This window comes from Manacus vitellinus, unplaced genomic scaffold, assembly GCF_001715985.3.
Source record: "Manacus vitellinus isolate BGI_N305 unplaced genomic scaffold, ASM171598v3 scaffold_31_pilon, whole genome shotgun sequence".
NCBI lineage: Eukaryota > Metazoa > Chordata > Aves > Passeriformes > Pipridae > Manacus > Manacus vitellinus.
The window spans coordinates 4,214,178-4,238,656 of NW_021940379.1; the positions used below are offsets into that span (position 1 = coordinate 4,214,178).

The 24,479-nt window shown below is 53.0% G+C and overlaps 1 protein-coding gene across 1 annotated transcript in view; it reads right to left on the reverse strand.

Annotated features, from left to right (window-relative positions):
- The window catches only part of NCOR2 (nuclear receptor corepressor 2), a 186,938-nt gene that overhangs the window by 65,539 nt on the left and 96,920 nt on the right, over positions 1-24,479 (reverse strand). Inside the window, 6 exon segments of the mRNA XM_025895502.2 lie at positions 9,059-9,157; positions 11,332-11,386; positions 14,637-14,815; positions 17,194-17,287; positions 18,548-18,720; positions 24,013-24,079. Of these exon segments, the coding sequence (XP_025751287.2) occupies positions 9,059-9,157; positions 11,332-11,386; positions 14,637-14,815; positions 17,194-17,287; positions 18,548-18,720; positions 24,013-24,079 (667 nt within the window).

Here is a 24,479-nt window from a genome sequence, read left to right on the forward strand (position 1 = left end):
TGGATCGTGCACCTTGCAACTGAGGCACCCGCACCCTTCCCTGGTCCCCTCTCACTCCCTGTGCCACGGCACCCTCAAAACATGCACCAAAACACCACTTTTGCCAGCAGGGATGAGGTCATCTCTGGGAGTCCAGTTCCTGCACCAGAACCACCAGCTTCTGCCAACCCCAACCACACTGCTTGCTGCTGGACGCACTGGTGGGGAACCAGGTCACTGTGATGGCATTGTGAGAGAGCCTGTCCCTGAGCCCAAGTGCCACTGGGGCAGCATCTCCTTCTCTCCCATGCCAGCTTTCAAGTCCAGATTGGCTACACAGGGAATGCCATTTGGCTGCCAGCAGGTGCATCATCTCCCCTTCCATCATTACAGTGCCCTGAGCTCTTATGGGAGATGAACACGCCATGGAAAACCACTGGCTCCTGTTTGTTCCTTAAATCAGGAGGGAGCAAGCCATGAGCCCTGCATACCCTAGTGTAGAGGGAGCCATGCATGCCAGGCTGAGCTGTGAGGCACCTGGTTTTGGTGCCACTCAAGTCCATCCTCAGGCACTGCAGGCAGTGAGTTGCAGGGTTTTTGCTGGAAGGCGGCTTTGCACCCTCGCCACAGGCTCACTGCGACAGCACAGGGACACATGCCAACCCTCTCCCCAGCATGTCACACCAAAGTCTGCCTCGACAGAGACTGTGGAGGGAGCTACATCCCACCAGCGTGAGCCCCAAGCCCTCTGGCAGCCGGGAGCACCCACTCGGCTGTGCCGCCTGTCCCGTGTGCAGGCTGCCAGCTCTTCACTTCTCCCGCGGGTGACTTCAGATCAACGGCATTTATGATGTTCTCCGGGCACTCAGCTGCAGAGCAGGCTGGGGCCGAGGTCATTGCACGCAATCAGGGAGTTGCAAATTAAAACCAGCTCGAGATAAGCTGAAGACAAAAGGCTGACTCTACGCTGGCCAGAAACGCCTGGGGTTTGCTTTGCTGCTTCTCCAGGAGCCCCAGCACAGCTGCCATGGCTGTGGGCATGCATGGGTGCCTCCTGAACATCCCATGGGATCCTGAAATGGCACCACGGGGCAGGATGCACTGCCCTTTGGGCACCTGGCACTTGACTCTCACTCCTCTTCCCAGCCCCACAGATTCTGTGCAAGGCATCTTTGCTAGGAACAGGGCTGGCACAGCCATAGCTCGGGATCATCATCTCCACCACCTACATCCATCCTTCCACCTGCTTTCAAACTCTCCCTCTGGCAGGTTACACCACTGAGAGCCAGGGCAGGGACTTGGCCACTGAGCACCTGCAGCACCAGCCTCTTTAGCCACCACACTGCTCAGGCACCCGAAGTCCCCATGGAGCTTCCTTCCCCACTTGCCAATGCCACAGCAGAGGGAGAAGCACCCACAGCTCAGCTTTGATACTGCACGGCCACTGCAAACACTGCTCCCCACACCTCCCTACCACCCCTTGAGGCAGTCTGGACACGGAAGACAGGGAGGACAGCTATGGAATACATATGTGTGTCATGGAACTGACTCTCAGGGCCTGGAGCCTCTGATCCAATGGTCTGGAATGCCTCAGGCCTCACTGCCACCCACTGCCACACAGCCTGGCTTCTCATGACCACACACGGCACCCTCTGCTCATGGGAGAAACCACAAAGCAAAACAAGCCGCTGCCAAAACAACAAGGAGAGGAAGAAGAATGTCTGCCGGCGACTTGGCTTTGATTGCTTGTGTCCCGGGGCTGGGTTTGATGCTGTTGGCTGCAGAAACAAGTCAAAAAAATCAAAGGGCCAGGCTCAGATTTGATAAGAATGATAGAGAGCACGGGGCTCACTCGATCCAGCTCCAACAGCAATGGCCTCGAGCTGGGCTGTTCCTCTGATGGCAAACAACAAACTCTGCAAACCACAATCTTCACGTGGCAGAGATGGACAACGCCAAAGCCGTGCCCTCCATCCCGGGAGACAAGGACAGGCCCCACACACACTTGCCAGTGCAGCTCTCTGGCACCACAGGCCACAAAACATGGCCAGTGCCAGCAGCAAAGTGCTGGCAGTCACAGCCAGGCTGCCCTGCCATGCCACAGGAAAGCCCTGTGCCATCTCCCAGGCTACTGGTCTTAGGGCAAGCAGCGTGTCAAGGGTGAGGAGGGGCTGGCTGTGCAACTGCAGTGATGCTGGACCCTGCACAACCATGCCCATTGCTCACACCTGAGTGTGGGTTCATCTTGGGCAGTGCTGGGAGCTGGCTGGGCAGGGGAGCCATTCATCAGGGCCCTGTGTGGCTCAGCCCAGCACAGCTGGCACTGCCACCTTCCCACTGCTCACTCCATGATCCCAGTGAAGCACTGAAGTGATTTTTACAGGACCTTGCTCGCTTGGATCCCTCCTTGAATCACCGAGGGCTTTTCCATAAGAGGAAATGTTTCTTTTCTGGGTTGCTGCTGAGTTTTTTAAAAAGTGATTTGATTGCTTGCGAAGGGAAAAATGACCCGAGGGGAAGAGAGCGTAACATTTGGAAGCAGTAGAGATGAGCCCCCACTCTGTCCCAGGCAGGGAACGCGTGTGTTCTCTTCCCTGTGGTTTGCTTTACCCCGCTCCCCCCGGCCACATGCCGACCCCTCTCCGAGCCCTGTCAACAGAGGAAGGTGCTGGGTCAGCAGTTTGAGGGACACAGAGCAGCATCCATGCACGCCACAGACAACCAGGGGCAAAGCAAGCCCTGTATCCTCATGGAAGCAGACTCCTCCCGAATTTTCAGCTGTGCCTGCTTTAGAAAGCAACTTAGCAATGACCTATTTCCCATCCATTCCTAGTCAAACCTGGACCATAACAACAGATAAAACAAATCATCCCAAAATCCAACAGCTTCTACATCCTGCCAGGAAGATGCTGCAGGTCCCTCACTGGGCTCAGTAATGCCCAGGCTGGATCCCAAACCCTGTCCTGAGGAGTACTCACGTGGGCACTGGTGTGGTGGGGCATTCGCTGCGAGGACACATCGACCTGCTGCTGGAGAAACACGAGTCCCAACTTGGAGGTCAACCAGAATGAGGGGGTTCGCCTCCCCAAAGTGACTATGTTATTATTGCTACCTGCAGATGTGATCAAGCAGCATGGAAGAGCCCGGCTGTGGGGCCAAAGGGTCCATCAGCAAGTGGTCCATTGGCAGCCTGTGCTGGTGCTACCCTGGAGGAAAATGGCTGGGTGTCCCTGCCTGCCAGTGCTTGTCCCCAGTGCTCTGAGCCTCCAGGTCTCCCTGCTGTCCCTGCACTGCCAGCAGGCTGTGTGGGGACCCAGGGACCAAGCAGCCATCCTCCTGTGACGACGCATCCTTCGATTCTTTTCCCAAATATGGCCACATCATTCTCATTAAATCACCCCCAAAACTGCAGCTGAGATTTCAGGAATGCGAGTTTCCATTGTGTTTGCCTGATTGTGTGGCCTGGAGAAGTGGCAGGGGAAGCTGCTGCACCCTTGTGATGGGGGAACAAGCACCATGCACCTTACAGGGCATCCCTGGGGGACAGAGTTTGGGAGCAACTGGAGTCCAGACTAAAAGAGTAGGTGCCAAGGGAGGGTTACAGGATTGCTGTCAGCTCGAGCACCACTGTATCTCACACCTCACCCACCTCCCCTGCACAGGCACCCCAATATAAACCCCACCTGTGACCGCAGGTTTGAAGAGCGACAGCCTGTACCAAGTAGCACGTGCACAGCTCCCATGGGATTAATGCTCTGTGAGATGTTCTCCCCATGAGGCTGCACTCGAGGGGGACCAGGACCACGGGATTTGGCCAGTTTTGACTTCTCATGGGTCCTGCAGCCTCAGCCTGGTTTCCCTGACCACCAGCAACCCTGACACACTGCAGATTTGTCCAAAAAATGAGGCAAATTCAAGCCCTTTTATGTCCCAGCAGTGACATCCCATCAGCAGAAGATGAACCCATGCTCCAGTGCTGGCATCCCTGGCACCATTCCCAACCAGGAAAACTGCTCCATCACAGACTGCCCCTGATCACCCGTGGATAATTTCAGTGCTGTTTTAAATACAGCCCTAGTCAGCACAGCCTTAAATGCCTGCGGAACAATTTGTTGGTATTTGTGACACAAACTTTACTGGCCACATCCAGGGCTGCATATGTACGATGTGCTGTATTATTACACCAGGATTTTGTGGCAAGTATCTCCCTGCATCTGAAAGAGAAGTTGTCAAACCCTTTGTCACTAACAAGAAGCCACTCCCCAGACTGATGAAGATCAAATGCTTCCCAGAAACAAGTATCATTCCTCTCATTAGCTGCTGTGGTTACTGAAGCAGGGGCACTTGCACAATTTGCAGTGTTAGAGGCAATTTGATGAGCTTTGGACTTGATCCTCGTGGAGGGAGGGGAGGTGATGGCACGGCAAGGCTGGAGCATGGTGGGAGCTCTGCTCCTGCACTGGGGACAGAGTGCAGGCACTATTTGGAAGCCTGAGCCCTGCCAGCCCCTGCAACAGGGCTGCTGATGGCCAGAGAAACCTGCCTGGCCAGATTTTTCCTGAGGTTGCAGGACCCATGAGATATCAAACCTGGCCAGACCCTGCTGGGATGCACTTCTGCCAAGAAAGTAAACGGGTTGTTTATACAAATCTGGGCTGGGGCTGTTTATCTGCGTCGGTGAGGGGAATGGTTTGTGTTTGGGGAGGGCGGGACAGCGGTGGGATGGATAATTCAATTTGGGTTTTGGCAGGGGGCAGGGAAGAGGGTGGGCCTGGGAAAGGCTGTCGGGCCTGGCAGGGGACAGTGCTGGCCGCCCGGCCAGGTCACACCGTGGGTCTCCGCCCTGCCAGCACAGCTCTGGCACCGCTCTCGGCGGAGGAAGGGGGGTCTGGGCGGCTCCAGTCCCCTGGGTGCCACGGAGTAAGTCCTCGAAAGCTTCAAGGCCAGCACACGGGCCCTTTCGCCAGGGAATACGTGAGCACCGTCTGACAGCAGCGCCAAGGGGACCGGCCTGACGGCACATCCGGCGGGCCGTGTCCGTCCACCATGACTTCATCCCCCTCTGAGTCATCCCCAGGGCGGGCAGGCGGCTCCTCCAGCCGCCCATCACCGCTGCCGACCGACCCGACACTGGAGAGAGCATCACCGATGGCTGTGCCTGGCGGGATGGCCCCTCGCCTGCCCATCCCAGCATTGCATGGGAGCCCCATGGTTTTTTCCCCCAGGAATTCACCAGCACCACCGTAGGAAGCATATCTGGCATGCTGTAGCCACTCCACTACCACACGGGCAACGCTACTCCAAAATCAAAGCAAATTCACTCTGGAATAAAAACCTCACGCTCCAAGCGGAATAATTATGTTGAAGTAGGGTCACTTTCCATCCAGTCTGCTTTCAGGCCAATGCTTGTGCTCCCACAGCCCAGCAAGACAGCTTCCCAAAGGGCAAAGCACATGGTGCTTCAGCTTTGGTGCCCCTGCTATAGAATTTGGGGGGTTCACAGAGTCATTCTGAAAATGTCCTGAAGACTGACTGCCACAGACCCTGAGGTGACACATCTGCACAAGAGCCTTTCATTACAAGCTCATGCAAATTTATGCTTATTACTGTACACTGACAATTGGATCAGACTCTTTTACCGCGGCACAAATTCTTTTCTTTCTTTCCAATGAGAAATAACAACTAGGAAGCTATTTCTCTTCCCATCAATTCCCCCCTTGCAGGGTTAAATTGCCTTTTCCATACACAAAGACAGAGGATTATTTTAGAAATATCTTAACCACAGGAGCCTTAATATTATGCATCATGACCCACTGGATGTGGGTTACCTTTCACTCTTCAGTCCGGAGAAGGCAGCGTGCCGGGAGCATGAGCCCTGCCTTGGAGCGGGTGGCTCCGTTTTCTGACAAACTGGAACTGTAATCATGTGAAGCCCCTGCTCTTGGCAGGAGATTTTTTTAACAATAAGTAGCAGCTTTATGAGGAATATCCCTTGCCAGGGGACCGTCAGCCAGAGAGCAGTGGGATTCTTATTTTTTAATGGACTTTTAATAAGCAGGCCACAAAGATAGTCCTGACACCAGAGCAGCTTTATTTCTATGTGTAATTATCTCCCCTTCGCTCTCAAGCTCCCCACAGCCTCCAAGAGCAAATAAGACCACCAACCTCTCCATGAGAAAAGGAGGAAGAAACCAGCATAGGGCCACTTGAAATGCTCTTTGTATCAAACCTCATCCGCTCCTCTCATCTGATACAAAAGCCAACCTCTCCTCCCCTGCTCTAAATTAATTAAATCTCAGCTTTTGGCATTTAACTGCTGGAACCCTTACCAGCAGGGAAATCCATGCTCAGAGTGCTGGGAACACAGTGCCATGCGTCCCAGTGCAGCAGGAAGGCTGCTTAGGGCTCTGTCTCCTCCCTGCACATTGCCCATCCCTGTGCTGTCCCTCCGTGTCTCCTGTCCTTCATCCCGTCACCATCTCTGGTGCCTAAGACTGGGCAAGTAATGGCAGAGCTGCTGGTGCTGGGTCAGCCCAAAGCTGCAGGCTCCTCAGTCACAGTCCCCACTCCCCACCAGGCCACATGGATGACAGGATGAGGGACCTGCACAGGGTTACAAACAATTCAGGACCCCTGGGAACAAGCAGGAGGATGGGCAGCCAGCGTGCCAGCTGAGCCTTCAGGACGGGTTACTCCCAAATGAGTACAACTTCTGCAACACAGGCAGAATTTCAGCTGCTTCTGAAAAGACTCACTAAGCAAAATCCCACCAGGAGCATCCCTCCATCCCAGCCCTCCAGGCCTGCCAGTATCTAACTTCTCCTATGCTGGTTGGCTGTGCGCCAACTCAGCCTGGCCTGGGAAAGCAGTTCCCAAGGGAACAGTGCTCAAGGGAGATTGTGAAGGGGTGCAAGGAAGATGCTTCACTGCTCCCACCAGCCTCTGACAGGACTTTTAACAACACATTCCTCCCTTCATTACCACAAAATCCCACCCTAGCACAGCCTCCCCCTGCAGCACAGACCCAGCTGTGCTGCCCCCCACAGCCTATGCAGCAGTGTGCCCTTCCCAAGCCTGCACACAGGCTCTTCTAGTGCTCCTCTCATGCAGCCTTGCAGGAAATGGATGCAAATACTGGAGGTAGCACAGCACAAAGTGTGCATCTCAAAACCCACCAAGAACTCTGGGGAAGAGCTGCTCCCAGCTGGATTACATACAGCAACTGCTGTTTAGCACCTCTCTCCTACTGCAAATCATGCAGCCAGCCTGTGGCTCTTAAAGCTTGCCTGAATATCCCACCTTCCACCTGAGCAACCAACAGTAATGGGAAATATGCACTGTGCCACTTCCCCCCCACAAACTCAAGGGGACTCCCCTTTCAAAATCAATAATCTGGCTGAGATCTGCTCCAGGGGAGGTGCAGTCACTCCCTTCTGTGCAATTCCTACTTGCAAAAACAGCCCTGCCTTTTCCTACGGCTGATGAAGCAAGTCCCTGCTTCCAAAGGCTGGCACTGAATGAGGTTCCAAAGGGCAGCACAAATCTCCAGTGCCCAGGCTGGACCAGGCTCATAAGTGAGGGAAAGCGTCATGGGAAATTTGCAGCTAGCGATGCTTTGGATAATTTTAAAAACCAAAACACAAATAGTCCCTGCTGGGTGCAGGATGGGCAAGCCTTTGGCCTCAGGGGTAGGTAGGCTGATGCAGAGAAAAGCCTCTCACTCTCCACACTTGCTCAATTTAACATTGAAACCAGAATGAGCTGTGCTAAATGTCTCCACCGCTAACTAGAAACAAATGTGGCCTCATGTTCTAGTTGCTGTGATCTAACAAAACAGACCATGGTAAACACTATAAAAATGTACTGGAGGGAACCACCCTGTGTTTGCTGGGAGAGGGACTGGATAATCTAATAGGGCTTTATCCATCCCTAATGTCTCTGAAAAAAAGAAGGGAAAATTGGGCCCCGTCCATGACATTCGTCATGTGCTAGCTATTCTGATGCCTTAATGCTGCAGAAATCAAATTGGAGTGAGGCTACCTATCTGCTTCCCAATCAGGATCTAGGCCCAAGTGCTGCTTTTTATGGCCATGCAGCGTGAGGAGCTGCTGATGTCAGTGGTGGCACGGGCCAGGCCAGTTTTTCCATCCTTATTCCACATTATCTGGGGAGACAGTCCCTTTGTGGCCACCTCACTTTCCTCATTACGTGAATAATCACTCACTTCATGGATGTGGGGATCCACCAGCAGGACCTGCCTCTGGCTGAAAGCATTTGTGGGGATAAGGCACCTGCCCAAGAGGTTAGCACTTATCTGGGTACCTGGCTATTGTGGGATCAGCAGCAACACTGTCAAGGTCATGTCTAGATTTGTATCTTGGCCATGATAACGGCAAGGGTTGACTCAGTCCCCTACCCACAGGCACCTCGTGGCGCCCTGGTATCTGCTCTGCCCTTAACCAAAGGCTTGAGGGTCTCCTCTAGCTTCAGTGCCATATCAGCCAGCCCCACAAGCATCTCGGACACCTCCACAGGGATCTCAGACACCACACACACTCCAGATGGATTTATATGCCTCTGCTCAGGCATCACCAGAAGTCACTGCCACCCCAAGTCGTTCTCTCACACCTTTGCCTATAGGAAGAGCCTTGGGCAGGCTCTGCAAAGCAGGAGCATCCCCTCACCCAGCTCCCAGGAGCCCTGTCATTGGCTGCCATTGCCGGAGAGGAGAGAGCCCCACTCGGTTCTTGCACAGAGCCCAGGCTGCACGGGCAACCCTGTGCTCCTGACACACAGCCAGGTTTTCTGCATTCACTCCATCCTCTTTTTTAAGCATCTTGGGTTTGTTTGCTTTTTTAAAGATACTGTGACCTTGGCATAGGGACGGACAAACATCAACTGCCAGAAAAAAGCATGTTCTGAAAAGCTACAAGAGCACAACCACAGCCCCATCACAGCCTGCAAGCAAGATCCCCACGCGGGGAGGGAGAAAAAGCAACACTTGGGGGCTCACAGAAAGCACTACAGCTCCTTGCTCAGGCCAAGCCATGACGCTTCCACGCGTTCCTCCAGCTCTTACCTGGCTCTTCCCGCGTCGCCGGTAATTCCTCCTTACAAGGTTCTTGTAATTCTCATTCTTCTTGGTCAGGTAATAATAGAGGACACAGTCAGCCACCGTCTGCAATGACATGGGCAAGTCAGGGAACAGAAGGTCCTGTTCTCTTGCGCTGTTGGGGCACAGACTTCCAGGAGCAGCATTCAGACCCGGCCATCACCGGGTGTCCCGCTGATCCTGAAGACCTGCAGTCCAACAGCTTCCTTTCACCTCCCTCCCAAAGGCCTCCTGAGCTGGAAGAGTGGGGCCATGCACCATGTCCCAGTAAAAAGGCTGAGCTCTTCCAAGGGACAGACCAGGGTGGTCCTGCAGGTGTGAGGAGACAGAGAGGGGGTGCTGAGCAGAGAGCACCCCGTGTTGGAAACGAAGCAGGGGAAGGGCTGACCCCAGATGACCGTGGCAACCAGAGGCAGAAGAAGGAGCTGCCTGTCACCCTCTGTTGAGGTTACACGAGGCACAACCTGCCACACGACTGTCAGCTGGTGTTACTTCCACCCATTAAGCTCGCTGGCTCGAGCGCCCACGACTTTCTTGTGGACAGATTGAGATCCCAGCGTTCAGGAGCTGCCATCCCAACTCCAACTCCAGTGGCTGGCTCCACAAGCACCATCACAGATTGGATGTGTTAGGAAAACAAGGAACCATGGCCAGGACATATCCTGCTCCTGAACAGCACAGAGCGTGCCAGCATGCTGGGAAAAATCCTCTGCTGAACTGGGTGGACACCTGAATACTGGTCTCAGGCTACACCTTCACATACAGGGATCAGTGGCTGCATGAACAGGAATAATCCCACAGACCCATCACACCACAAGTGCTCAGGAGCCGGGGGCAGCTGCGTGCGCCCGGGGGTGCCCGGGGGCTGTGCTCGCCCCATCCCTCTGCAAGGAGTGGAACCATTTGCAAAAACAGATTGCAACTTTTAAAGTGTTAATTGGATCTCCTTCTAAACTAGCTCTGATTATACACACACACGCGAACACAAAAACTTACAGTCATCTGTTCCAAGGGCTAAGATCACTATTTTTTTATAATGCAATTTAAAAATCTATTAATTCATTACATTGAGCCATACTTTGCATCTCTCTCCAACAGGATAATGGATGTGTTCTGTATCATAATTACAGCCTGATTTACAAACGAGTACAAATAAAATTAGAAGACATTTTACAGCTTGGAACACAGACTGGATTGTGAACATCATCCAAGTCCCACCACTTTCGGCTTTACCAAATGGGAAAGGCTGAAGAGCTCGGAATCTTACAGCAACAGCAGCAGCACGAGGTGACTGCTGGCCTTTGCTTCCTTGTTACTTTGGACAGGAAGGTCAAGGCCTTATAAATTATTTCCCCAGCCTGAGTCATGCAGAAGCAGAGAATAATTTAAGGTAGAAAGGACCTCTGAAGGCCACCCTCTAAAGGGCAGAGGGGTTCCCCCAGAGTGAGGGAACACTGCATGGATGACGCCCTGCATGAGAAAGGTAGGGGATGCAACTAACTACAGGGACCAGAAAAGCAGCAGCTCTCAAATGTTTCCTGCTCAGGAGAGCATCTGGGTGATGGATATCGCTCTCTTTCCAGGCTGTGTCTGTCCAGGATTTGCCCATATGGCCTGTCCCACAGAAGGTACCTGGTCTTGCTTAGAATGGGACCAGAGACTCACTCTTCACCAGATCTCTTTCTCAAACCTTTCTTCATCAACCCAATTAACAGTAAAAGAAAACTCCAAGCAGCACAACATAGAAGCCTGGGAAAGGTCCTACAAACAAACTCTTCCTAAACACCAAGGGGAGATGTACATGCTTATAGGACACCCACCCGAACTGTTGGATGAAATGGGGCTCAGCCCACCCTCATGATCTTCTCTATGAGCAAAGAGACCCCTTCACTTTGTGCTGGGCAGCCGAGCGCCCACCCCCTGTGTGACAGCCTGGCTGGTGCAAAATGCCTCCGGGAGATGCTGGAAAGCAGCTCCTCAGGCAGATCACGGGGTGGGCTGAGACACCCACGCGCCAGGCTGGCTGCGTTCACACCTCTCGGCTCCGAGCTCCCAGTCTCTCCGCAGCTGACTCAGTCCCTCGTCCCTGCAGGAAGCCGGGAGGCGTCTGGACCGTGCCCGGGGCTCGGAGCCACCACCACCCACAGGTGCCCAGCAACTGCTGGCAGCTCCAGCACCACGAGCCAAGTGATGGGGGAGAGACAGCATGATTCAGGTTAAAGCCAGGCAGGGAGGCTTACCTTCCTGTCCAGAAAGGATGCAATCAGGCCGAAGTTCTTCGGATGCTGCATGAACCTGTGGAGCGAGAGGGAGAGGGTTAGTCTGGGTGCTGGCTCTGACCCCCTCACAGCTGGGCTGCCGTGCCCTGCGTGCCTGGAGCAGCGAGGACAGATCCCTGAGGGACTTCGGGGTTTGAGAAAATACTTGTCTGCTGCTCAGCTTCCCAGAAAGACAGGAACTTTAAATTTAGCCCAGTGGAGCTGGGCTGGTTGGGAGCTTCGATGTGCGAATGTTCATCATGGGAAGAGGGGTCAGCAGTGCTTGACAGCTGCTCATCACCCTGCTCGATCCCATGGACACCCAAGCCCACACCAACAGCAGGACAGGCACAGAGGGCAGCAGCACACTTGGCCAAGGTCTCAGGATTTGGCAAGGAAAGGGAGAGGAATTGCCATCACACCCCACATCATGTCTGTGTGTGGCCCTGCCACTGAGCAGGACTCCAAGCCCCGCTGGGCTGTTGGGAGCAGCTGCAAAGGGCAGGAAGGGAAACCCAAACCCCAGGAGGAAGTACAGAGCTGCCACAATGCTGAGTAGCTCAAGAGATCCCCGGTGGCACAGTGGCTCCAAGGAACACTGCCTCGTGCCCAGCAAGTAGAGGAGCTGTCAGCAGGCTCATCTGTGGCTCCGGCAGCCCAGGAGCCAACATTGCCCGCTCAGGGGAAGCTGACTCCAGGCAGAGAGATGGTTCTTCCAACAAATCAGGTCAGCAAGCCCTTGGCACGAGGTGGTCTCGCTGGCAGCACAGTTAACTGGTGCATCACCAAAGCACGGTGAACCTGGTGAGCAGTGACTTTGTGCCAGGGCTGGAGCACAGCACCAGCCCCAGAGGAGAGGCCACCAGCACAGGCTTTACCCCTGGGAGCCGAGTGGCCACGTTCAGCTCGTGCACCTCTGCCAGCTCCCAGGAGCTGATGGCTCTGTGCCCTGGGGAAGTGGATCGGAGGCAAAAGGTGGGAGAGCTGTGGTGTGGGCGTAACATGGGCGGGATGTGGCCAGCACCTTGGTGTCTCCAGCCCTGCCAGTGATTCCCCTGGGGCAGCTGGCTGAGCTCTCTCCTACCTTTGCTGCTCTGTCCCAGTGCCAAACTCAGAGTCAAGGCACTAAACTGAACTCAGTGAGGGCCTGACCAACTCCAGCCATGGCATTAGGATGCGGGTGCTGTCACCCACATGCTGATGCCCTTCTTATGCAGGATCCCATATGTTTTGGGTGGCACTGCAATGAGAACACTGTCCCCATAAATGGTCACTAGAGAAAAAAAGAAACCAGAAATGCTAGGGGGAAAAAAAAAAAAAAGGAAAAAAGCAAAGCAGCCAGGTTGCTCAGACAACCTGGGATCAGGGCATGGAGCCCTGTCAGGGGCAATGCAGGTGACAATCCACTCTCTTTCACGGGGCAGGCCATGTCCCCATGATGAGAGATGGATGCTCCACTGTCACAGTGTGCAGCACGGCAGCGCTTCAATGCCTGAGCAACACCCTGCTCTTTCACCAGCAAGCCACAGCTTCCCTGGAGTAGGCCAGCAATGGACTCTCAACAGAGACCTGAAATTCTGCCCAGAAGCAAATCAAATCAGACTCTTCCTCGTGGTTATGTTCTGACAGCTGAAATAGTTCAGACCTGGCATTTGTCGGCCTTGCAGTGCCTGGCTGTTTATTCCAAGAGCACCCGCCAACAGGGCTGAACAAAAGGTTGCTCCAGGTTTTCCTGGTCTCAGGAGGAGGCCAGCTTTGGGTCACAATCATAGATGACACAACTCTGGTTCACCTTAAAAACCCAGGTTAGAAGCTGCAGCACAGCAGGCAGCTCAGCTACCTGCACGCCAGGGTGGGGGAGAGCCAGGGCAGGACTCCCTGCACCCTCCTTACAGCTCCTGAGTACCAATTTCTCAAAATGAGCTTTGTGAGAGCCCTGAAACCCTGCTGTATTTATGCCTCAAGCTCTATATCACCCACAGTGATGACACAGAAACCACCGTGCACAGCAGGATGCACACACTGGGTGTGGATTCTTCCAGCCCCATTAGCCAGGCACGGCCCTGCCATTAAAGACCAAGTAATTAGCCTTTGCGTCATTTGTGGCAAGCCTTGCTGTTTGGAGTGGCACATTTTAAGGCTAATTAGCAATGAGGATTCTCCTCTAGCAAAGGCTTGGAGCTGGTTTGCTTGTTTTGTTCTTTTTCGGTCCATCTTGGCAATTAATTATTTCAGCTGCAAACGGGAGTTGTCACAAGCAGGGACAGGAGGAGGGATCCTGGACACAGAGAAGCTTCCAGCTTGGCTGGCTGTGGGCCTGCTGGTAATCCATGGAGCCATCCCACAACAGTCTGGAGGCCAGACTAAGTGGTGCTGCTGCAAAGGAACAAGGTGGCCCTGGCACACCCACATAACTCCATGTCCCTCCTGTCCACAGCAGGGAGCCGCAAGAGAGCTCATCCTGCCAGAAGCTGAACTTCAGCTCTGTTTTCACAGACAAACACAGCACACTGGGGGCACAAAGGCTGCTCCAGCCCTCCATGCAAACACACCTGGCATAGGGCTATGAGATACAGGGGAGTCTGGATGTGAGACTGAGCTGGGGACCCCCATCTTGGCTGACAGCACAGTGGTACCCAGGGAAGGGAACAGTCATCACCCAATTGATCTCAGCTGCTAGAGCAAAGCTGTTCCCAAGCACTGCTTGCAAACAGTAGAAAGCACCACAGCCAGAGTCTGCACGTGTCTGATGTGGGAATGCATCCATGGAAACAGCAGCCGGTGGCAAATCCAGCAGACAGCAGGACGGAGCGCTGAGGGACGGGCACCAGCTGGAAGCTGCAGCCTGAGGGGGTCCACATAGGGGGGCTGAACACTGACAGCCACGAGAATTCCCCTGGACACACAGTGCCCAAAGGATAGCATGTAAATACAGAAAGGTAATGCGTATGGAGTGTTTGGTTTCATTGGTGTTATCCTTGAACTGGCTGATACAAAAGCAGAAAAACTTCCCATTCTCACCCTGTCGCAAGCAGCAGCTTCCCACAGCTCAGCACACGGGCACGAACACCCCAACCATACAGCAAGGCCTGAGGTTTCTGTGCAGGTCCATCACCCTGTGCCCAGGTTCAAGGTAACACAGGGACTGTAGCTGTGTCCCTGGGGGGCAAGATAAGCCCCTGGGAAATTCCTGTCTTAGCGTGCTGGGGCCCCGGCTGAAGCCCTGCACGGATCCTGTCCACGTTCCCTAAAGGCTGCACTGAGAGAGGTGTGTGGGCTGCACTCACTTTTCCCGGAAGGTCTCCTTCTCCTGTTCACTCCACATGTTCATCACCTGCCGGTCCTTGTAGACCTTCATGGGGTCATCCATGAGGCCGTTCATGTTGATGAATTTAATGCGCTGCTGGTCAGCATCGTAGAGCATGGGCGGGATGACAGCGAGCTGGCGCATCTGCTTCTCCAGGTTCTTTGGGGAAAGCAGAGAGAACAGTTGGTTAGCACCACGGGCCCGCGGGGACTGCAGGGGACAGATGTTCAAGAGGAAAAGGACAGGAGGAGGAAGAACAGGAGAATTCAAAAGCAAGCACTAGACAGCTTTATTGCTAGAGTAATTGTAAATTAAACACTGAAAGAGGCGATCACAGTCAGCCAGGAAACAATTATTCTTTCATTTTGGATTAAAAGGCTTTAAGATTCCGCATGGAAATGATTTAAGCAAAACAGGTCCTGACCATGATGAGAGACAAGTCAAGCGGTGGCACAGGGAATGCAGACCCTTTCCCAGCCATCAAACCCATGGCCACATGGAGGTTCATCCCCCCACCCAAACTGCAAAGGAAGTGGGCCAGCTCTGCAAAGCTTCCTGAATGGGTGGGCAGAGGGAGATGTCATTTCTCCCTTCCACAGGAAACCTAAATTGTTCCAAGAGGTTTCAAATGTCACTATAACGGGGCTGTAATTTCTTTTTTTTTCTTCTTACTGCAACACCCTGGGACATAATCTGATGCCTTTACTCCATCCTATGGAACACAAAGTTCATTCAGAGCCCCAGCTGCACACCAGGACAGGACAGACTGGGCACACTGGTTTCCTTAAGTATTTGCAATTAGAGAGGCCGTTGTGATGTCTCATTTGTGCCATCCTCTGCCTGAATGCAGGGACTGTCCCTTCAGCTGAGTTGCTGGTGGTTCCCCAGCACAGGTTCACCCTGCAGGGATGAAGAGGTGTTCTGGCCATCCTCTTTCATTTGCACCATCACCCTGAGTCCTCCCTGTCAACCTGAAATGGCACTGCTTAAAAGTACTTCCACCCTTGACCCAGGAAGGCCAGGTCTCCAGTGCTGTTTGCTTTAATTTACAGGCAGATGCTTGTTCCTGGGAGAACAGTAATGTCTGATCCTTCCAACAAGCTGCCGACCCCTGCCTGCCTGGTACCGCTCTGCTTCCCTGCTGGGCCTGATCAGACCCCACCTCCTCTTCCTAAAGTGCAGCTCACTACACAGACATGGACATTTCAACACATTTGATCACCTTCCTCATCCTCACTAGGACATCTCCTGTTTAGCAACCGGCTGCTCCAGATGCCTGGGGGTGTCACCTCATGGTGGGAGGTCAGAGACAGCTCGCAGCCAGAGCATTGATCCGGACAACCACAGGCTGTCCACGGCAACAGGAGAAGCCTCTGTGCAGAGCAGAGAGGCAGCTGGCAGGAGCACTGCCTCAGCTGAGGGCACAGGGCCTCTCCCCTCGCCTGGCAGGGTCCTGGGGTGCTGAGCACTGCCAATACACCCCATCAGCCAGCAGCCAGACCACTCTCCTCTCCAGCAATGTGCTGGGACAGAGAGCTGGCCCTGCTGCCAGCAATGCTCCCCAGCTCTCACCTCCCTGCTCCTTCCAAACCTGTGAAAGAGCTGGAAGCTCCTAAGGTCTCCTCTGAGACAAGTGAAGCTGTGATCTGGGGCTCAGCAGGTGGCTCTCAGGGTGGAGTTCAGCAGCACACTGCAGTAGGTTGGAGGTGATGAGCTAACGTTCCCCTTGGCCACGAACCTCTGCAGAGCCGTGAAATTTCCCTCCGCTTCCAAGATCCATGTCCTCCAGGTTGTCGCCTTAACTGGCTAAGAGCAAACTGCCTGGGATCCCAGACAGGGATCGAGCCATCGTGCACAGGCAGCAAACATCCCAGCTATGGCTGCTCTCCCCTCCCAAACATGATCTATTCACTGCAGCTCGCCTCTGTGCCAAGAGAGTGGAACCCTTGTGAAACCAGATCCAAACGAAGCCGAGGTCACGGGGATGTTTCAAGATGAATGGAGCACTCCCAGAAGATGTGGGCCAACTGGCTCACGTACAAACCATTCATTCCATAGGATTCCCCTGTGTCAAGCCACACGGCCCATTCAAAACAAAATGAAACAGAAAAACCCCTCCACCCGGCAGTCTGGGCGCCGGCTCCCTTCCCTTCCCACCTCCGCTTCCAGTATAAACCACAGCCAGGAGGTGTTTGTGGGGTGCTACCCAGGACAAGCAGCATACTGGGATTTCCCTGAGACAGCCAAATGCCAATAAACCCGACCCACTGACCACCAGCTCCACATTTTGCTCCTGCAGAACACTGCACAGCTCCATTACATCTCTCACGTGGTTGGAAAGATGCTGCTGGATATTAAATGAACACCTAACTTTGGATCCTGTCCAGAAAGTGTGTTAGGCATCAGGGCAACCTCCCCAACCTCGGTGTGGCCTAGATTTGGCATTGAATTTCACCATGAGACCTGGCAGTACTCTCTAGGTTTCCCTGGAGAAGACACAGGGGTGAAGAGGACAAGAAAAGATAACCCGGTCTCACCTCTTGTTCTGAGAGCCCGTCGATGATTTCTGACACCTCGTGCTCGCTGCGTGCGGCTGACATGGAGAGCCCGCCACTGCCCCTCTGTCCTACCCTGCTGGGAAAGGGCAGTGACACACTCAGGCACTGATGCTCCATTTCATAAGCAGCAAACCACATTCAAGACAACTTTGACCTCCATAGCCATATCCCAACACTCCACCCAGGCCACCCCATCCCACGCTGCGGGAATGGCACCCACATTTAGGGCTCACAGTCTCAAACCACCTTCCTTACCTGTGCCAGCTTCCTGGATTGCTAGAACATAAGCACATTTCACACCCAATCACACTCTCCCCTGTATTTTCTCCTGTTCATCCCACCATAGCAATGGCACAAAGGTGTCAATGATAGTACCGAGCCATTAGCACTGTGCCACCACATCTGGCTTGAAAATGCTCCAGGAAATTTTAAATCAAACCCATCCATTGACATCTTCCCCCCATTTCCACTATCAGCCACACATCCCAAGGAAATACAACTTTTCTTATTAAGCAGGTAAAAAATTAAAACATTTCTCAGTACCATTTCTCCCTTTCTGTTTAAGATAAAATAAAACCATCAATTAGGAAGTTTGGACCCATCCAGTAGTTAGTGGGGCACAAGGATGGGAAGCTGGCAGTCAGTTTGGATTCTGCACACATCAGGCGTCCCCGAGCAAGATCCCAGGGCTGAAATGTGAAGGACAGGGAGTTTTCAGCAAAAAGGGTGGAGATCATGAAATCGTGTCTCCTCCTGGCAAGAAACATTGTGACCTCAGTTGCACTTCCAATGAGGAGAGGAAAATGGACAGGGGCTGGGAGAGACAGGGGACATCCCTTCCAGTGACATTTTGCTCCCTTCATATAATTTGCAGCCATTCCAATAGCCTCTGCAGATGTTTCTTCTCCCTGCCCATGCTCCCATCAAAGCATGTGCATGTATTAAATCATCAACATGACCAAATGCATCTGCAAGTCTCATACAACTGAATTTGGGCCCATCAGCAAGGCAGGAATTAGCGCTGTCCTGTGGCCAGCACAAGGGAGCTGCCCCTGGCTCCAACATGGCCAGCTGGGAGATCAGCAGCAGAGGTGAGACAGGCAGTCACATTCCTAACATTTGTCCTTCTTTTGGCTCTGTGCTGAGCCACCCTGGGGAAAAAGCAGCAAGGCTGCTCGTCTGCTGGTTTCTGCCTTTGACCAGAGAGGGAGAAAAGGGACCGACAACCATCCCAGCCCACTCCTCCCGCAAGCAAATCCCACACCCATTCCCAAAGAAAAAAGAAAGGCTGTCTGATACCAGCTCAGCCCCTTCCTACCGCTTCTCCTCTAACCTCTGCATGCGCTCTTGCAGTTCCCGCTGCTTCCGGATCTCCGGGAATTGCTTCTCATAGTATTCCCGCACTTTGCTCTCTTTGGCACGGCGCCGGGGGTTATTTTCGATGCGCTCCACTTTTTTTTCCCAGGCCTCCATCAGCTGGTCATAGCGCTGGCAAAACTTCTGTTCCTGAAAGGGCAGAGGGAGAGAGGGATCTCAGAGAAGTGCCTGGGAAGGGCAGCTCCTCCAGGCCTGGCCCTCGATGGCTGCTCAGGCTGAGAATGAGTCATGTCGCTTAAAGAAATACAGTTTATTAGGGCATGGACGTGCTCCAGGGTAGGGGACCAACCCAAGGGTGAATTCTCAAAACAGGCCATCAGTTACCCTCAGGCTCTTCCCTTCCAGACCCAACATCTTTAGTGGAACCATGATTCTCATCCAGCATGACTTTTCCCACCCCCCACACCTTCTGCCTGAGCATCCTCCAGAGTATTAGGTGCTTGATTCAGCAACCAAAGCCCCTGTGCTGGGGAGGGACCCCTGCTCCGTGAACCAGGAGAGAGCACAGTGCCTGCCTGAGTCCACTGAGCCAAAAGGGACTGAAACCTGGCCTTGGGAGGAGGTACAGGGGGCAGAAGAGCAGGTCCCCACTATGTGAACAGGGTGTGAAGGGCAGTAATTTTGGAGCTGCCAGCAAACCATGCTGGGCAGAGGCTTGCCATGGTGCCCACAGCTGGGCACTCCTTCCCACACACACACACACACCAGCTCCAGTGCTCATGGTCCTGTGTCGGCAATGCTGATGGGACTGGGGCCATGGGGCAGCTCCATGCATGGGCCTGGCTCCCCAAAATCAAGAGCCAGGCACCCAGCCCCTGTCCAAGGCCATACATTGTGGTAGCCTAGCCACAGTGTGATGCCCCGCAGCTCCTACACCACCTTAGAAACCAAAAGTATTTTTCCAGCTGATGCTCTTCCTTTTTGGCCCAGGAACAGGACGAGCACATCCCCACTGACAGTAAACCCAGGCTCCAACAAAACGTGGCACTGCAAGAGGTTTCCACACCATATCCCCCTCGGTGACATCCTCATGGCACATCCACCCAGTCACCCACCAGGTCCAGCACTGCCTTTCTGCCAAGTATTTATGGGACCAGCCTGGTAACTTTGAAATACAATTTGCAACACAAATGAGCCTCCTCCCACCCTCCACCCCCCCGAATCACTCCTCCCTCTTCCGGACACACTCCCGCTGGAGGAGAACGCCCACGGACAGGTGAGGTCCATACTGGGGAGACACCTGTCTGGTCCCTGACAGCTGCTGCACTGGCAGCAGTGATGGTGCCCAGCCTCATGTGAGAGCAGCTGGGTGACCAGAGGGGATTTAAGGTTTCATTTTGAGACAGACGAATGCCTTCCAAGCCCCAAATCAGGAAGTGAAAGCAGATGTCGCTCTAACGGCAAACCCCAGGTCGCTCCTAACCCTGACGCTGCTTTCCAGAACGGGCAGCTCGGCACTGCACTGGCACCGCAGCAGAGACCAGGGCAGTCTGGATTTCAAAGAAATAAACTCATCTCTTGCCACCACTGCCCCACAACCGGAAGGAAGTCTGAGGCTGCAAGATTTCCCTGCTGCACTCTACTCTTGCCCCGCTTGCTCTCGGCCACCAAGAAAAATTGAGAGAGGCAAAAACCACCCCCAAAACAATGGAAACACCTGATTCCAGGTCAGGAGGCAGCTGGGTTACCCCCAGGCTGGGTCAGTTGTACTGTGGACACCAAGCACCAGCAGCTCCACAGCCCATCACTGGTGTCAAGCACCCACAGCAACTGGTAGCCAGTGTCATGCTGATCATGGCACGTGGGTTTGGTCCAGCCATCCTGGACCTGGCACTAATTCAAGCACAGCAGCATGTCTTTGATCTTTGTGGCCTTTTGGAGGTACCTCAACAATAATGTGAGGCAGACAAAGCACCTCCAGCCCCAGAGCTGAGCCAGATTAACACCTTCCCCTGAAAATAAATCAATTAATTCCCTTTTGCATGCCTGGAGTCAGAGACTGTCCTGCCTTGCATGGATGCACAGGAGATGCTTGGGTTTCATCAGGAGCTAAAGGAAACAGTCAAAAGATGAAAGTGAGGAATGAGAACAAAAATTAAAATGCCCTAAAAGCCAACATGGGGAATCTCGTGCTGCGGGTGAGGAGCTACAGGTAACACCAACAGCCCGCGGCAGCTCGGAGAAATCACAGCTGCTGCGTTTTCACCCCTCCCAAAGCGATGCCATCAGCCCCCTGAAAATGAGAGCTCCCACCCTGCCAGCAAATCTGCTACATCCTCCTGCTTTCAGAGCATCGCATTTGGGAAGAGGCTAAAAATACGCTGCAAAGTTTATAAAGCCTCAGCACCGGGAGGCAGCCGGTGCCTGGTGCTGTGTGCCAGCCTGCGGCACGGCCGGGGGAGAGCCCAGCACGAGGGCTTGGTCTGCTGAGAAGCCTGGAGGCTTTGAAAGGTTTGTCATTCCCAGTGGGAATGAGCCAGTGCTGGGTCCCGCAGAGCCACCTGGCATGGCCCTGGCTGCTTCACAGCCGGTGGGGTGGCTCTTCTTCCTCCTTTTCCTCCACTCCTTGGAACAACTTGACAAAAGCTTTATCCAGAGTTCCTGTTTCAAGAAACTGGCATTTGCAGATGGCAAAAGCAGCATCCACGTCACACTGCTGTATCCCCAGCAGCTCACACCTTGGCAGCAGGGCAGCAGTACCAAAGCTCCCCCCTCACAGCTCAGCCTTCCTGAGCATGGCTTTGCAATGGACCATCTGCGCATTTCCTTGATGCCCCTTCCCATCACGGAGCAGAGAGATCCTTCCTGCCACACAAACTTCAAACCCCTCTGCAGCAGGGCTGGGATGCTGCATCCCCATCCAGTGCTTTTTGCTCCAGCTGGGACATGCACTCCCTGCAATCACTTGCATCCTTCAAAAGGAAAGATTTCAGGCACCTTACAGCACTGTGAACTCCCCAGATCTTCACAGCCCCATCACCAGGAGAAGCTCTCGGTCAGAACAGAAGCAATTTTTCCTTCTCGAAGCATCCTCTGAGCAGCCCTAAGCAAGCAAGTCCATTCCTGAGCAACCATCTGTGCTGGCTTTTAGCATCGGTGCTTCCTCTGCTCCCCTTCCCCGCTGGACTCGCCAGCCCATCGGCCTCTCAATCACACCAGTAAGTGATAGTGAGCCAAATCGGACCTGACATGCGTATCTAAAAATGGATGGATAGTAACGCTGCCGTAGCAGCTGAAGGCAGTTTGTGGGCTGTGCCAAGCCCGAGCCCTCCCGCAGCCCACGCTCTCGCAGCTCCAGGGAACGGAGCAGCTCTTTGGAAGGGAGGAGAAGAGTGAAGGTGACAGGAGGCACCAGTCCAATTCCTATGCAAGCCCCAAGGTTTTGTTCCCTTGGCTGATGGAGATGTACCTCTCACACCCAGAACAACTCCCTTCACTATTCCCTCTCTGCAGCATCACCCCGATGGCAATTAAAAGTCTTCTGCTGTGTTGACCTCAGTGGAGGCAGGAGGAAGCCCTGCAGATCCCCTGGGATGGGGCTGTGAGGGCTGGACCCTGCAGGGACCGAGCTCTGACCCTGCTCCAGCCGGCCCCAGGCAGCGACAATACCCCAGAAAGTAAAAGAGCCAGAAAGAAATGCTGGCACGTAGATGGGCTTTGCTAAAAATAGGGTCTGCTACAAAATAGGCAGAAAAATAGCTAAGCATACCCATTTTGCAAACAGAATCAGCAAATGTATTCACTTTGCAAATTCAGCAACCGTATGTTGCCTATTTTGTAGAATAGGCAAAATGCTTCCCTAAACTGAAAAATCCCCTTTCAAGGACACTGAATAAACCGGCTGGCAGAAATTCACCTATTTTGCATGACAGGCGACTTTACCACGAGTCGTATTTTAGGAACTGTGCTCTTGCAGCCTAATTAAGCCTTTTCCCCCAGCTCCTTGATATCCACCCAGAGCAACTCACTCTAGGTTTAGCACAGTAACTGGCCATTTCCACCAGAAAGCAGCTCTCAGGCGCTTCTCTCCTGATTCCAGTAAAACCGCACGATGCTTTGCAATCCCTGTTTTGAGGAAGGGAATATTGATCCGCTTCCCACCACGAAGAAGTCCTCAGCTGTGCCAGGAGAGGTACCCTGAGTAGAACCCAACTGCCACACCACATCCTGTTGAAGGTATAAGCCCTGTAACCCCTCACTAGAGACCTGGAAGAAGTTTTATCATGGAAAAGTCTAAATGAACATGTATTTGGACACGAATGGGAGACACGATTATTTCCTATGGAGTGCAGTATCTGTGGCTTTTGGAAGACTGCTATAAAATGAGGAAAAAGCAAACCATGGGAAAGAAAAGGAACATGCCTTTATTCACCATAAATAAGAAAATAATGAGATTACTGGCTCAGAAATGCCTGTCTTGAAAGCTACTTTTAAAGCCAGAGCTTTCAAACCACTTTCCAGGCTTGTTATTTTGAATTTTTCCAACAATTCCTCCCAGTTGGAGTACTTCTGTCCAAAACCACCCCAAAGGCATTGAGAAAACCTGCACCATTGGCAATACAAAACACTAGCACCAGCACCTGAGCCTGTCCCAGAACAGAAACACCAAGTCAGGAGACAGCATTTCCATCTTCCACGTGAAACATGAAGCCCTGCACCATGAGCTGAATCACCCATCACCAAAAGCCACCACAAAATTCACCTTCCTGGTGGGGGCAGTTGGTTGTTCTGGCATTTACCCTTCTGTGCTGATTCTGCTTCCCAACTCCTGCCAGCAATGACCACAACTGTCAGCACCAAAAACGTATAAATTCTGTGAAACCCACTTGAACCTTCTCCCCTGTTTACTGGGGACCTGCAACAAATGCCTTTGAAGCCCCATAATCACTCCCACCTTGCCCCTTACCTAACCAAGACCCATTTCCTTAAAGGACACCGAAACTCTTTCGTGAGCAAAGCTACCTAGAAACAAACTCGCGCAGGGCTTGGATTTTGTTTTAAACCACAAATTCCTACAACGTTGCTCTGTGGTCAGCTGGAAGGAGTCAGAGCAGCCTCCAGACCATTTATCGGAAGCAGAGTCAGCTTGTTTCACACCTCTCTTAGGGTTCAATTACTCACAAAATAGACATTTATGCTGTGAATAGGCTTTCTGAGATCAGTGATGGGCTCCGCTGTGATTAAGCCAACCCCACATGTTTGCTCTGCGGGGGGCACTTGCGGAAGGAGGTACTGCCTGCAGCAGGATCAGGGACCTCTACTTCACATCCATGTTATTTTAAGCAGAAGAGATTCCACAGCAATGCAACAGGCAAAGTACCGAGCACCAGCACCTCTCTGCTGGAAACCATCCTTTTCTCTCTCGCTTAATAAATTACACGGCTTTATACGTATAAAATAAGGTCTAAGGGAATCACTCACCCACTGTTTGCGCGCATGATTTCTCCTCTTAAAGTACAAAATTAACTTTTTCCGCATTGCCTGGTTTCTGTAAAGAGAGAAAAAAAGATGAGATCCGATTAAAGAGGAGGCTAAAATACACAGCCTGGCTTTCCCCCTCCCCCCCCCAAAGCAGTTTGCAACACAGTTTCCACCTTAACTCGGAATTACATCAACTTCAGAGCAGCGAATGCTGTTATCTGGGAACTCACACCAGCTTAGAGAAAGACAAACAAACCCTCCGACATAGGGAACCTCGCCCACATCTGTTGACGTGGACTAAGGTTCAGAACTAAATCCATAAACTCCCATTCTGTGAACCTTCCCTGTTTGCTCAGCATCGCACGCGGGTAGACGTTCAGCTCTGCATCTACCAATGGGTCAGGTTGTTTCTTCATTATTTTTACACGTTGATCTGCAAAACCCCAGTGGGTTCTCAAGAGTTGGGG